The 16,071-nt window shown below is 41.1% G+C and overlaps 1 protein-coding gene across 11 annotated transcripts in view; it reads left to right on the top strand.

The window, feature by feature from the left end:
- FHAD1 (forkhead associated phosphopeptide binding domain 1) overlaps positions 1-16,071 on the top strand; it is a 192,904-nt gene that overhangs the window by 26,175 nt on the left and 150,658 nt on the right. For 10 of the 11 annotated variants that reach the window (XR_013171256.1, XM_077151211.1, XM_077151210.1 and 7 more), the window contains exon 3: positions 7,023-7,229. Coding sequence is in view for 9 of the 11 variants with exons in the window: in XM_077151211.1 (XP_077007326.1) it covers positions 7,023-7,229 (207 nt within the window). In the remaining 2 variants the exon portion in view is untranslated. Of the gene's footprint in view, positions 1-7,022; positions 7,230-16,071 lie in introns of those variants that run through there. The other variant, XM_077151213.1, reaches the window with a different exon arrangement.

The raw sequence follows: 16,071 nt of genomic DNA, 5'->3' as shown, positions 1-16,071 counted from the left end.
ACAAACGAAGCATTAGGAGAATCGAATGATGATATTTTGACTATCTCCTTTGCCAACTCAGTCCATGGATTGGGAGTGTCATTCTGATTATGGGAATCAGAGTCCTTAGTGTCTCTGAGCCCAGTCAGAGAAGAAAACCATTCATAAAAACCCATTTTTAAGATTCTGTTCCTTAAGAACCACTCCTGGTACCAAGATGTATTAGTTAGGGTTCTCTAGAGAAACAGAATCAACAGGGAACACTTGCAAATATAAAATTTATGAAAGTGTCTCACGTGACCGTAGGAACGCAGAGTCCAAAATCCACAGGGCAGGCTCCGAAGCCAATGACTCCAATGGATGGCCTGGATGAACTCCACAGTAGAGGCTCACCAGCCAAAGCAGGAATGCAACCTGTCTCCTTTGAGTCCTCCTTAAAAGGCTTCCCATGATTGCATTTAGCATCACTAATTGCAGAAAACACTCCCCTTTGGCTGATTACAAATGGAATCAGCTGTGGATGTAGCTAACGTGATCATGACCTAATCCTATGAAATGTCCTCATTGCAACAGACAGGCCAGTGCTTGCCCAATCAGATGAACAGGTACCACAACTTGGCCAAGTTGACACCTGTCCCTAACCATGACAATACTATACATTGAAAACCCTGAAAAATCCACAGCAAAACTACTAGAGCTAATAAACGAGTACAGCAAAGTGGCAGGTTACAAGAGCAACATTCAATAATCTGTAGTGTTTCTATACACTAGTAATGAACAAGCTGAGGGAGAAATCAAGAAATGAATTCCATTTACAATGGCAACTAAAAGAATAAAATACTTAGGAATAAATTTAACTAAAGAGACAAAAGACCTATACAAAGAAAACTACAAGAAACTTTAAAAGTTAAAAGTTAAAAGAAATCACAGAAGACCTAAATAGATGGAAGGGCATACCATGTTCATGGATTGCAAGACTAAATATAGTTAAGATGTGAATTCTACCTAAATTGATTTACAGATTCAACGTAATACCAATCAAAATCCCAACAACTTACTTTTCAGAAATAGAAAAACCAATAAGCAAATTTATCTGGAAGGGCAGGGTGCCCCAAATTGCTAAAAGTGTCTGGAGGGGAAAAAAACGAAGCAGGAGGTCTCATGCTGCCTGACTTTAAGGCATATTATGAAGCCACAGTGGTCAAAACAGCATGGTACTGGCATAAAGATAGATATATTGACCAATGGAATTGAATGGAGTGTTCAGATATAGACCCTCTCATCTATGGACATTTGATCTTTGATAAGGCAGTCAAGCCAACTCATTTGGGACAGAACAGTCTCTTCAATAAATGGTGCCTAGAGAACTGGATATCCATATGCAAAAGAATGAAAGAGGACCCATATCTCACACCCTATACAAAAGTTAACTCAAAATGGATCAAAGATCTAAACATTAGGTCTAGGATCATAAAACAGTTAGAGGAAAATGTAGGGAGATATCTTATAAATCTTATAATTGGAGGCAGTTTTATGGACCTTACACCTAAAGCAAGATCACTGAAGAAAGAAAGAAAGAAATGGGAGCTCCTCAAAATTAAACACTTTTGTTCATCAAAGAACTTCATCAAGAAAGTAAAAAGACAGCCTACACAATGGGAGACAATATTTGGAAATGACATATCAGATAAAGGTCTAGTATCCAGAATTTATAAAGAGATTGTTCAACTCAACAACAAAAAGACAGCCAATCCAATTACAAAATGGGGAAAAGACTTGAACAGACACTTCTCAGAAGAGGAAATACAAATGGCCAAAAGGCACATGAAGAAATGCTCAATGTCCCTGGCCATTAGAGAAATGCAAATCAAAACCACAATGAGATATCATCTCACACCCACCAGAATGGCCATTATCAACAAAACAGAAAATGACAAGTGCTGGAGAGGATGTGGAGAAAGAGGCACACTTATTCACTGTTGGTGGGAATGTCAAATGTTGCAACCACTGTGGAGGGCAGTTTGGCGGTTCCTCAAGAAGATGAATATAGAATTGCCATATGACCCAGCAATACCATTGCTAGGTATCTGCCCAGAGGACATGAGGGCAAAGACACAAACGGACATTTGCACACCAATGTTTATAGCAGCATTATTTACAATTGCAAGGAGATGGAAACAGCCAAAATGTCCATCAACAGACGAGTGGCTAAACAAACTGTGGTATATACATACGATGGAATATTATGCAGCTTTAAGACAGAATAAACTTATGAAGTATGTAACAACATGGATGAACCTTGAGAACATTATGCTGAGTGAGACTAGCCAAAAACTAAAGGACAAATACTGTATGGTCTCACTGATATGAACTGGCATTAGTGAATAAACTTGGAATATGTCGTTGGTAACAGAGATCATCAGGAGATAGAAATAGGGTAAGATAGTGGGTAATTGGAGCTGAAGGGATACAAACTGTGCAACAGGACTGGATACAAAAACTCAGAAATGGACAGCACAATACTACCTAACTGTAATGTAATTATGTTAAAACACTGAAGCTGCATGTGAGAATGATAGAGGGAGGAGGGCTGGGGACATAAATGAAATCAGAAAGAAAGATAGATGTTAAAGATCGAGATGGTATAATCTAGGAGTGCCTAGAGTGTATAATAATAGTGAAATGTACAATGTACAAATTTTAAAAATGTTTTGGCATGAGAAAGAACAAAGGAATGTCATTATTGCAGGGTGCTGAAAATAGATGATAATTAATACTTTAAAATGTCACCTTATGTGTGAGACTAAAGCAAAAAATGTTTATTTGTTACAAAATTTATATTTTGACTAGAGCATTTCCTAATATAACTCATGTAGATAGTTTGATTGAATGTCATAAGTACTTGGAATCTCAGGTAGCACATGAGATTTTGTTGGTTTGTCCAGAGTGATGCCCTATGAATCCCAGAATGATTTGATCAGTGACTGGAAACGTATTTGCAAGCCCCCTTCGGAGAATGGTGAGAGCGGGGAGAAATTCAACTTCCCCAAGTTGAATTCTTGATATTCTCACAAGCAGTGTGGACAACCAAAGCAATAGGCTGAGACCCCAGTCTTGGGGTTTGTTCATATGAAACTTAACACCACAAAGGATAGGTCAAGTCTACTTAAAATTTAGGCCTAAGAGTCACCCCCAAGAGAGCCTCTTTTGTTGCTCAGATGTGGCCTCTCCCTCCAGCCAACAGGACAAGCAGTCTCACCACCCTCCCCCTCTCTGCGTGGGACATGACTCCCAGGGGTGTGGACCTTCCTGGCAACGTGGGACAGAGATCCTGGAATGAGCTGAGACTCAGCATCAAGGGACTGAGAAAAACCCTCGAATGAGCTGAGAATTAACAGCAAGGGATTGAGAGAACCTTCTCAGCCAAAGGGGGAAGAGTGAAATGAGACTAAGTGTCAATGGCTGAGAGATTCCAAACATAGTCGAGAGGTTATCCTGGAGGTTATTCTTAGGCATTCAGTAGATATCACCTTGTTGTTCAAGATGTAGCCGAGAGGCTGGCGGGAACTGCCTGAAAATGTAGAGCTGTGTTCTAGTAGCCATGTTTCTTGATGATGATTGAACAATGATATAGCTTTCACAATGAGACTCTGTGAATGTGAAAACCTTGTGTCTGATGCTTCTTTTAGCTACTACATCAACAGAAGAGTAGAACATATGGAATAAAAATAAATAATAGGGGGAACAAATGTTAAAATAAATTTAGTTTGAAATGCTAGTGGTAAATGAAAGCTAGGGGTAAGGGGTATGGTATGTATAATCTTTTTTTTCTCTATTATTGTTTTATTTCTTTTTCTGTTGTCTTTTTCTTTTTCTAAATCGATGCAAATGTTCTAAGAAATGATGAATATGCAACTATGTGATGATATTAAGAATTACTGATTGTATATGTAGAATGGAATGATATCTTAATGTTTTGTTTGTTATTTTTTTTAATTAATAAAAAAGTTAAAAAAAAAAAAAAAAGAGTGGATTTTGAAACTAGAGAGACCTGGGTTCAAATTCTAACATTGCCACATGCTGGCAACTTGACGCTGGGTGAGTCACCTCACCTCTCTGAGCCTTACCTTTTCATCTATGAGATGGGGATGTTAAATAGAACCTCCTTCTCTGAGTTTGCCAGGGCTGCAGTAGCAAACCCCACAGACTGGCTGGGTTGAAGAACAGGAATTTACTGTCTCCGTTTTGGAGACCAGAAGTCCAAAGTCAGGGTGCCAGTGGGCCACTTTTCCTCAGAAATCTGGGGTGGTCTGGTAGTGGCGTGCCGACAGCCCTCCCCCCTCGTCCCTCTGCTCCTATGTAGTCCAGATTTCCTCTGCATAGACGGACTCTAGTCATATAGGATTAGGGCCTCCCTGATGCAGTTTGGCTTTGCCTTAACTAGTAGCATCTTCAAAGATCCTGCTTCCAAATGGGCTCACACCTACAGGACGGCGGGGCGGGGGGGAGGGGGCACTAGGGCTCGAGCATGAATTAGTGGGGGCATAACCCAGCCCAGAACACTGCCATATAGGGCTGCTGTGTGGATTAATTGAGAAAGTTCACAAAATGCTGCTGCAGGGGCCAGCTCAGGGGACGCAATCAAAATATGTTAACTGCTAATAGTAATAAACACAAAAACAACAGTTTATCTGGTAACAGAACACCTCAACAGGGTGGCGCTTGTGCAGTCAGCCTATATTGCAGTAGGATTTCTGCTCAGTGGCAGCTTTTTGCAATTTTCCAAGAATGGGGAGAGAGTGGTATTGTCCGGCAGTCTTCAGAAGCTCTCTCTTGGCCCTTTGGAGTCAGCCAAAACTTCCTGCTTGCTTTAATCTCCTAATAACAGCTTGACAGCTCTTGAAGAATGAAAAATCATGGAATCTGGGGAGAGAAAAATGAAATGTAACTTGTAGAGCTCATCAATTTGATGGGTAATCAAGGGTTCATGGAGCACAAAGAAATGGGATAGGTAGGAGTGGTGGAAATTTGCATAATAGTAAACATTTGCATGGTGGGTAAGAGTCCAGACCTTTATATCCGACAAAACATCACACTTGTCGAGCCTAGTGACTCTGGGCAGATATGACTTTCATGCACCTCTGTTAACTCGTCTGTGAAATTGGCTTGTTATGAAGACAAAATGGGATACTGTAATAAAGCACTTAGCAAATTTCCTGGTGTCGAATGTTTAATTAATAGAAGCTCTTGATCATTATTATATTATGGGACTTTAGAGTAAATACCTAAGTGCAAGGTATGAAAACTGAATGGGATACCCTGAGAAGATCAATTTAGAAAATAATTAGAAAGTATTGAGCAGGAATTAATGTAGGCAGTGTTCTGAAAAGCCAGGACATTTCTTCATTCCTCCAGGCCCTGCCAGGGAGGTGTAGTACCTCCTGGGAAATTGCAGAGGCGCCTTTGGTAAACATGGAAAGTGGCCCCAGCCAGTGCATCTGTGAATTGGTGGTTGAGGGTAAAAGACTCCTCTGTATATTCACTTTAATAAGAAGAGTGAACAAAGCTCAAAACTTAGGAGAGCCCCCTGTTGAAAAGCAGACCATATTTGGTTAGATAAATTCTGGGTAACCTTTAAGAAGTAATATGAATAGCTAATGCATGGGAAAATCTTCATTGAATATCAAGGGTTTTAAGAGGGAATTATGTAACTGTGTATGTATGGTATGATCTCAGTTTTGTTTAAAAATTTTTACAAGGGTATAAGCATAGAAAAAACACTGGTAGGACATAAACCACAATGCTAATGGTGTTTTCCTTTGGGGGATGGTGTTATACAAGTGATTTTTTTTTTTTTTTTTTTTTTTTTTTGCATGGGCAGGCACCAGGAATCTAACCCTGGGTTTCTGGCGTGGCACGTGAGAACTCTCCCACTGTGCCACCATTGCCCACTCTATATAAGTGATTTTAATATGTCTTTGTGCTTTTCTCAATTTTGGTTTTCTGCAGTATTAAGAAAAACATATTATGTGAAAAAGGGAATAAAACAAATGAATAGAGCATATCCCCTTAATTTCATGTACCGTGAAGTAGTCCATAAACTTAGCATTATCCTTGTAGACTTATAGGACAGTTGCCATTTGCTGATTGGCTTTTGTGATTTGTGTCTGAGCCATTTCTGCTTCTTGTCTTGCCATTCTGGATACCAAAAGTGCACCTCTGTGGGGTCAGGGAAGTAGAAAATGGCCTAATTCCCTAGCCAAATATTTGTCTAAAAGACTCCCCCCCAGGTCCCCTTTGCCTACATGTTGCCTGATTCCTTACCCAACCACTCGGTACTGTTTTAGTTTGTTAAAGCTGCTGGAATGCAATATGCCAGAAATGAGATGGCTTTTAAAAAGGGAATTTAATAAGTTGCAAGTTTACAGATCTAAGGCTATAAAAATGTCCAAACTAAGGCATCCAGGGAAAGATACCTTGACTCAAGAAAGGGCCAACGACATTCAGGGTTTCTGTTTCAATACTGGGAAGGCGCATGGTGGTGTCTGCTAACTCTCCCTCCCAGCTTCTTCAAACAGCTTTCCCAGGGACATTTTCTTTCTGCATCGCCAGAGGTCTCTCGCTGTGTGGGCTCTGAGGCCTTTTCCAAAATGGTTCCCTCTTAAAGGACTCTAGTAAGCAACCCCTCCTTGAATGGGTGAACACATATCTCCATGAAAACTTCCTAATCAAAAGATCCAGCCCACAAATGGAAACAACTTAATCAAAAAGATTGCATCCAACACTATTGAATGAGGATTAAAGAACATGCCTTTTCTGGGGTACCCAACAGTTTCAAACCAGCACAATACCTGTTCCAGTTTTGGAGTCAGACCCAGGCATCTCTCCCAGCCCCACCACTCATGAGCTGTGTGGCCTTGGGCATGTATCTTAGCCTCTCTGATCCCCAGCATCCTGGTCTTAAAATGAGGAATAGGGTGATGAATCCAGTGAGGTAACTATAGTAAATACATCATTAATGTTTTCCTTCTTCTTCGTTTCAGTCCCCTGACATTGACAACCATCACGCGCTCATTGAATATAATGAGGCCGAAGGCAGCTTCATTCTCCAAGATTTCAATTCCCGCAATGGCACCTTCGTCAATGAGTGCCACATTCAGAATGTGGCTGTGAAGCTGTTACCCGGAGACGTCCTCAGGTTTGGATCTGCAGGGCTGACCTACGAACTAGTCATTGAAAACCCACCCTCGGTGAGTCCAGCTGCTGTGGAATAGGGAGACAGGAGGTACTGTGCCTGGTTGCCTTCTGTGCCGCCTGATGCCCAAATACTGAGGAAGGGTAGAGAAGGGTCATCACTCTGTGATTTCACGCTAGGCCCATGGGAGCAGTGACGAGCCTCAACCTGAGAAGTTCACACCCTTCATGGTGGGTGTTGGTGGAGCTCATGTCCGAGGAGAGACTCTTCACTCCCTATTCTGGGCATGTTTTGGGATTATGCATGGTGGCCATGATAGAACTAGTGTTTTCCTGAAAATACACCACTTCATGAGGGGAGATGGAAAGCAAGTGTGTGGTTTAGAAAATCAGAGGTAGATGCTTCCTTTTAAGGCAGATCAGCACTCTGCCATTTCCTAGCTTCGTGACTTTGGCCAATGTTCTTTGCATCTCTGGGTCTCAGTCTTCTCATCAGTCCTCAGCGAATGGCATTAGGAGAGAATAACCACAAGGTGTGAAACTCAGTGCCGCAAGTTGATGCTCAGCACATGGCAGTGGTTATTATACCCAGGTCAGAAATAATCCTGGGATCATGGCTTAAATTATTGCCCCATTTTAAACAAAATATAACACAAAAGTTTCCCATAAAAGCCTAGTCACAAGGAACGTAAGGTTCACCAGGGAGGCAGTGCAGGGAATGTCTAGTGTGAGAATCTCGGCTCTACCACCTACTCTGTGCTCTCAAGCCAGCCATCTGACTCCTCTGAACCTCTGTCTCCTCGTCTATGAATGGGGGAGGGGCTGAAAATATTGATGACCTCATAGACTTATCTTCAGGGTTGAATGAGATGATAATCGCTATAAAACACTTAGAATGCCAAGTTCGTGGTGACTTCATAATGAGTACCTGCAATGCGTGTTCCAAAGACACACCATGAAGAAAGCGGCATAGACTAAGACCCCAGCAGCCTAAAATCCTTTCTGGAAGGAGGCTGGTATAAATAAACAAAATTTAAGACTTTACCCTAAATTCTGGGGGTTTTTAACCCATGGGCATTCCTCAGTGTGCTTGCTGCCAGCCATGACAGCATCATTGAGGCTGCATGGACAATGACGCCACATAATCCACATTTGCCTTTGAAGATCTGGAACAGTTGTTGGCTGCTGCTGCTACTCAAGTTGCCTTGTCCTACTTGGAGCAACATTAAAGCATGTTTGTTCATGGAATGTCGAAGGGTCAGCTGCAGCAACAAGGAGGGGTTCCTGAGAGAAGGGGTTCTTAAGATGGGTTCTTAAGGAACCCCTGCATCAGAACCACCCAGGGAACAGGCCTCACCCCAGGCCCTAGGATTCATGCTTAGGGTTGCAGATGAAATACAGGATGTCCAGTTAATTTGAATTTCAGATAAATAAACCAAATAATTTTTTAGTTTTTAGGTGTGTCCCAAATATTACATAGAGCATACATATACTAAAATGTTATTTGGTGTTTATCGGAAATTAAAATCTAAATGGGCATCCTGTACTTCCATTGTTTTGTTGGTTTTTTTTAGCTAAATCTGGCAACCCTACTCATGTTCTCTGGTAGTAGGGCCTAAGTATCTGCATTCTAAGAAGCTCCTGGTATTTCTGAGACATCCCCAACAGTTGGGAAACCCAGATTTAGATTCAGTTGTTAAGTAACAGTTCTTTTTTAAGGGACCAAAGAAAATGGAATTTCAAACCACAGGCCAGAAAATCCAAAAGTTTATGAAGTTTGGGCCAGTGTTTCCAAGGTATGTCTAATTACAAGAATCTTTTAGAAATGTTCAGTAAACAGGACAGTTTCCCAGACTACACCCAGGAAATTCTACTTTTGTGGCATGGGAGGGGTGTGAAACACTGTATTTTTCTCTTTCTTTCCCCAAACAAAGAATTTATTGCACTATTTGTAACGGCACTAATTTGGAAACCTAAACACCCATTGAAGGGGGCATAGTTGAGTAAAATAAAAGAGTTTGTTCATATATTGAGTACTGTCTTACTTTGACAGGAAACAGCTTTATTGAGGTATAATTGATACAATAAATTGCACATGCTTAAAGCATATAATTTGATGTTTTGACATGTGTACACATCTGTAAAAATCTCTGCAAGGCAGTGAACATATCCATCATCCAAACTATAATCTAGGAGCTCCAGGGTCCCATTGCAGCCTCCTAAAGCAAGTGCCAAGTAATAGCATGGGCGTCTCAGTTTCTGTGTCAGACACGTGAAATTGAAGCCCCGCAGTTAGCATCCCCACCATAGGTGAGGGCTTCATTGAAGCTTTCTGTTTGTGGTTGGTTTTTTACTGCCTTATGATCTCTGGGAAGGGAACTGTAGAAACAGGGCGTCCTAGTAACAGTGGAGATGTTCTTATAAAGTAGCTGGGGGTGGGAAGTCTGCTTTCACCCCAATGTGTACATCATGTGTTTCTGGGTCCAGAAAAGTGGCAAATCTAAATGGAGCTACCCAGAGGAGGGAAGGAAGCTTGGTGCCACAAATAGCGTGTGTATGTGTGTGTGTGTGGGGGGGGGGGGAATGGGATTGGGGGGTTATTTCACAAACAGTCTGACAGCTCCTTGGCAGCACATTTTCTGTCCCCGTGCATGGCTCCATCGGCGATGACTCAAGGTCAGGCTCTGGTCTAACCTTGACGAAAGGGGCCAGCTGGGATGGTTCGCAGTGGTAAACAATTGCCCGTGTTTGGCTTTCCCTTTGACCCTGTCTGCCCTGTTCCCAGTGCAGCAGAGACTCCCACGAGAGTCCTCCCACGTGACTTCGGCATGCGGTCCTGCGCAGCCTCAGGGGCGCCCTCTGGTGGCCGCGCGCTGCACTCACTGCTTTCATGCTAGGTGCAGTGAAGAAAGCAAAGGAGTCTAAGAGACCCAAGTTCAAATTCCAGCTGAAACGTAACCTTTCTGGGCCTCTTTTCTAATTTCTTCCAAGCAGTCCTCATTAATCACCAGCTCCCTTTCTCTCTTTAGAATTTTCACAGAGGCTGTTGGGGCTACCTGTGTCATTTTATAAACCTATGCACAGAGAGGTTCAGCAGTTCTCCCAAGGTTTCTCTATCTTTTACAGCCAGAACAAGGATTGAAATCCAGATCTCCTGAATCCTAGTCGCTTTTCCTAACAGCGAAGGGACATGAGATAGAGCAGGCTGCCATGAGAACCCAGCCAAGTCCTTCACTGCAAATTCCAGACCAACCTACAGTGTCATAAGCTGATGGGGGATGGAAGAGCATGTGGATAAAATTGGAAGTCACTGCTTATAGAAGAAAATATAATTTCAGTTATCAGCTTCCCCATTTGCCTCCACTGACTTCCTTTTACCAGGGATGTTGCTGCAGTTGCTGGTTAAATTCAATTACTCCCTTTCAGTTTCTTTTTTGATGATGATGATGATAGTGCCTGATGACTACTGTTTATTGACCATTTATTAGGTGCCAGGAAGTGTTCTGAGTGCTTTGTATGTATTTTCTCATTTACACAAGCCAATAGCTATTACTATCCCAATTTTATAGAGGAGGCACAAAAAATAAGATGAATGCCAGGGTCATACAGATAAGGGGCAGAGGAGGGTCCTGGACCTAAGCCCTGGACCTCAGGCTTTTAACTTGAGGTCAGTAAACTAAAGCCCACAGGCTAAATCCAGCCCATTTCCTATTTTTGTAAATAAAGTTTTATAAGAACATGGCCATGCCCATTCATTTTGGTTCTGTCTTTCCCTGAAAACACTTGCCAACCCTTTCTCTTTTGCCCTGTGCCATACTGCCTCTTTCACTTTTACTCAGTTTCTGAAAGAAGAGCTAAAAAATAGAGCTGGGTTTTGTGGCCCTGTAAAATGAGATACAAAGACGCCGACACTTGTTACAGTCTTTCAGCAACCCTGCGGAATGAGCCACACAGACACACAAGACGTACAAGATGACTGCAGCCCCGAAGAGCTTCGGCTGCTTTATTTTATATCCTTTCTCACAGCTCTTTTGCTGATCAAGCCTGCTTTATTTGTATCATTCTCATTGCTTTCTTGTTATCTAGCAATCCTCCCTCCCAGATATCCAGGAAGCAAAAAGGGAACATTCCATACTTCGCGTACGCATCCTATACCCCCAGATAAGGCTCGTAACCAGGAACTCACTGTTTGCAGCAGACCTCCTCAAGGCCACTCTGAAGCCAGTCACTCCCAATAAATTCCGCAGGTTTACAACTGGGCATAGGGAGAAAGCACTAACTCATATGGAGCCTACCATCTGCCAGGAACTGAGCTAGTTAACAGTTTACCTTGTTATCTGGGGAATAAGGAAAAACAGACCAACTAAAAAAATATGTATATATATTTTGAAAACATTTTTTAAACAGTCTTTTCATTACCTCTTTAAAACAAAAATATTTGTTGGGAATATGTGGTTCTAAATACAAATATACTATATGTGTATTTGCATATATGGTAATGATATTATTACTCTGATATATATATGTGATAGATATACTAAATATCAGTTTATAATTTACACAACAAACGTATATTATAAAGTTTACCTGTTTCTTCAAGTGAAAAGTTTTCTTTTAAAGCTTTGAGATGTTTTCCCTGGTATAACTTTGAAGTAAAAATTTGGGGCTTTATGCTCCTGAAGTCTGCTGTAGCTCGAGGGCTGTTTATTTGTTCACAGTTTCTCTATTTAATGTCTTATCACTTATCTTACAATTGGTTCCTTGGTCTTAAATCACTTCTTTTTCTGGGGCCATTGCTTTTACAATTTTAAAGGTAAATTTGGTACATTATTGCAACCTGGTAGGTTTTGTCTGAGCATGAAAAAAGCGTGCGTAACACTTTCATTCTGAGTATATAGTGCTGCTTGCACTAAAGTCTTAATGAGTGTGTTGTCTAAGACTTTTTGTTGTTTTCAAGTACTAGAAACTCAGATCAGATCAGCCTAAGTAAAAAAAAAAAAAATTCCAGAACAGCATGTTACTTGCACAAAGATAGAAGCATTGACCAATGGAATTGAATTGAGAGTGTGGAAATAATCACCAAATCTATGGTCAACTGATTTTTGACAAGGCCCCCAAATCCTCTGAACTGTCTTTTCAAAATAGTCTTTTCAATAATTGGGCATGGAAGAACTTGATATCAATAGGAAAAAAAAAAATTCCGAAAGCATTAACAACTTTAGGCTAGGCTAGATCCAGGTGATCAAATGATGGTCAGAACTCTGTTTCTTTATTCTCTGTTAGCTTCACGTCTGAAGCTGTTTCTTGCCTCCCCTTAGCAAGGTGGCCGGCAGCAGCCCAAGCAGCCTCCCAACTTAACAGTGCCAGGGAAAGAGCAAGCATCGTCATTAGCTTAGCTTGGATCATGTGCTTGGAATGCTCTGATTGGCCAGGCCTGGTCATGGTCCCGCCCCTGGAGCCCAGGTGACACCTCCACCAGAATTACTTCAACTCAGAATTGGGAGGTGGGTTGTAACCGAGAAGTTGAGGTGCCCAACCAAAAAATGGAGGAATGGTTGCAGGACAGGTTAAAAACTCCCAAATATCCATGACATAAGGAAGCATTCCTACTACTGAATTGAACCTCCCTAAGGAGACACCAAAATTTAGAGGAAGGAGATGACAAATAATCTACTTCTCTGTTATCAAGTTCCAAGGGACCTTCTTCAAGAAAAGAGATAGCTTGTTTTTTTCTTTTCTGATGAAAGGTATGATGAAAATTGTTTAATTATAAGGTCACAGAATTAGAGGCTTGATGGTCCATCCTGAATGTGGCATTTCCATCTTCATGGGTCCTCTAAATAAACCTTAAGAGGATGTGGGCCTTGCCTCTAAGCTGGATGGAATAAATGTTGATTGAATGAATGATTAGAGCACACTGCACACTTTAGAACAAACCTTTGGCAGTAAAAGTTTTGTCATCTCCGAACTTGATCTCGTAGGATATTCGTTTATCCTGTGCTTTTTCAACTCCTGTGGAGACCTGCTGATATAATAAGAAATTCTGAGATCTGATCTTTTTATATCAAAGAAGGTTTTCTGAGGCTAGTGAAGTGGAAGATATGGGAGGGAGAGCAAATAGCTTCAGGCCTGATGTCCTTGACAAAAGCTCACCCCAAAGGACTCCCGAGATTTGCAGTGCCTATCGGGTGCCTATAGACCAGCAGACAATGTGAGGGAGGTACTGGAGGAGTGAGCTTAGGCTGCAGACTTGGGACCCTGGTAACAGAACACACACCCAGAACACACACAGCCCTGGGGCCCAACCCAGGGCTGCTTTCGGTTTTTTCTAGTTGAGCGCGTTCTTTTACCCAACTTTAACCAAATCGCTACTTTTCCTTTCCTAGTTGATGATAATTCATTCAGTTAATTTCTCACTCAATCCCACAAGACTGAATCGAAGTAGGCCAAATCTAGGTGTAAAATGGCTACTTGTAAAAACTCTGAGTTGTTTTCTAGACTCTTTCCCATTTTTATGGGCTGACCAGTATGCTAATTAGGACTTGAAAGGAAAGAAAAATCCTTAATATAGACAGTTTACAAAAATGGGAATGTAAGATGGGCCAAAAGGCAGTTTGATCTCCTTAAACTTACCTGGTCAAAATCCAAGTAGATGAATTTTCTGATCAAATCAAAGGGACCTCCTTTTTTAAGCACTAAAATGTAAAAATAATATACAATTTGGCTGTTCTGTTTTCTAAAATGTATAATCCTGATTTCTCAAATTGAATCTCCTGAACGTAATTTATCCTGTTCCGGGGGACTTAGAATCCTATCACCCCATGAATTGTGGAGACACCCCAGGAGCTGTTAAGTTGAGAAGACTGTTTGCCCCTGTACCAAATACCCCATTTGCTGACCTTCAGTTCTCAAATCTGCCTTAGTCTGTCTTTCTCAGTCAGATGCTCCTGGGTGCTGTGTCCCACCTCCATCATTACAGTTGTATAGTTAGTTATAATAGTAAAATAAGAGGTCATATTGGTCATATTGAGTGGACTTAAAGAACTCTCCTATAAATAAGCCTCGTTAGTAGTTGCATTTGGATTTTGTACTATTTTTTCTGGTAACTCAAAGTACCTTTTTAAAATTAAATTAACTTCTAATTTTGGAATAATTTTAGATTTGCAGAAAAATTGTAATATTACAGACTGTCCCTATATACCTTCTCCTATTTCTCCCATTGTTAACATCTTACATTAACAGGGTAGACTTGTCAAAACTTAAAAGTCACTGTTGTACATTACTGTTAACTAAGATCCAGTTTCCAGGATCCAATCCAGCATCCCCCACTGCCTTTAGCCATCCTGTCACTCCAGGGTCTTCTGGTCTATGACAGTTTCTCAGGCTTTCCCTGTGTGTGTGTGTGTGTGTGTGTGTGTGTGTGTGTGTTTATTGAGATATATTCACATACCATACAGACCATCTGAAGTATACAATCACTGACTCAGAGCATCAGCACACAGCTATGCATGCAACCCCATGATCAATTTTAGAACATTTTCATTACTCCAGAAAAGAAATAAAAAAGAACCCAAATCCTCCCATACCTCTTGTCTTCCCTATTAATAGTGTTCTAATTTCTCTACATCCTCTCTAGTCCTTATACTTTCCTGTTTGTTAAATAGTGGCCATTCTAGTGATAAGATGGTATTTCATTGTAGTTTTGATTTGCATTTTCCTAATAGCAAGTGATGTTGAGCATCTTTTCATTTGCTTTTTTGCCATCTGTATTTCCTCTTTAGGAAAATGTCTATTTGTGTCTTTTGCCTATTTAAAAAAATTTTTTTTTATTGTTGAGTTGTAGGATGTCTTTATGTATTCTGGATATCAAACCCTTATCAGATATGTGATTTCTGTTAGGTTTTAAGCGGTAGCCAACTGAAAAATCAGAGAAACTGAATCCAAGTTTAAAAAAGTTTATTGTCCTGGGGTGAGGTTCCCGGGGCTGGGTGCTCAGAGTGCAGGCCGGGGAAGTCACGCCCCCACTAGGAGCGGTGGGGCTAGATGTAGGCTGGCTAGTGGGGGTGCTGACGATGCCTACAAGGCCTCCTGTGGTAGGTTAGGAGTTTTGCTTAGGGCCGGGGGCATAGCTAGGGGCTGTGTGCAGTGGGGGCCTTTGTTTGTCAGGGCAGGTCCTGATTGGCTGAGTTTGAACAGCTGTATGCCCGGATGTTCACGGGTTTTAGTTCGGGTGGGGGCCTTCCAGCCAGAGGCTACCGGGCAAGGTCGTACAGTTTCCAAATATTTTCTCCCATTGTGTCAGTTGCCTTTTCATCCTTTTGACAAAGTTCTTTGAAGCTCTGAAGTATTCGATTTTGAGGAGTTCCCATTTATCTGTTTTTTCTTTCATTACTTGTACTTTGGGCCTAAAGTCTAAGAAACAATAATCTATCATGAGATCTTTGAGATATTTCTCTACATTTTCTTCTAAGAGTTTTATATGTAGGTCTTTGATTCATTCTGAGTTAATTTTTATGTAGGCTATGATATAGTGGTCCTCTTTCATTCTTTTGGTTAAGGATATCCAGGTCTCCCAACATTGTTTATTAGAGAGACTGTTCTATCCAGTTGAGTGGGCTTGGAAACCTTGTCAAAAATATTGTTCTGGAATGAATGTATTTTGTATATGGGGAAATTATGTCTTTTTTAGGGTTAAGTGGATGGAATGTGCCAGTTTGAAAGGATGTATGCACTCTAGAAAAGCCATGTTTTAATCCTAATTCCAATTTATAAAGCCAGCTGTTTCTTTTATCTCTATTCAGTACTGTATGTCTGAAACTTTTGTTTTTGTTTTTGTTTTTTTTTGTTTTCCAAAGTGGTCATACCCCTTTATGTTATTGAAATGGTATCAACAGAGGA

The sequence above is a fragment of the Tamandua tetradactyla genome, chromosome 2, assembly GCF_023851605.1.
Source record: "Tamandua tetradactyla isolate mTamTet1 chromosome 2, mTamTet1.pri, whole genome shotgun sequence".
NCBI lineage: Eukaryota > Metazoa > Chordata > Mammalia > Pilosa > Myrmecophagidae > Tamandua > Tamandua tetradactyla.
Note: the sequence above shows the minus strand (reverse complement) of the source record. Positions and strands in the feature narration are given on the sequence as shown.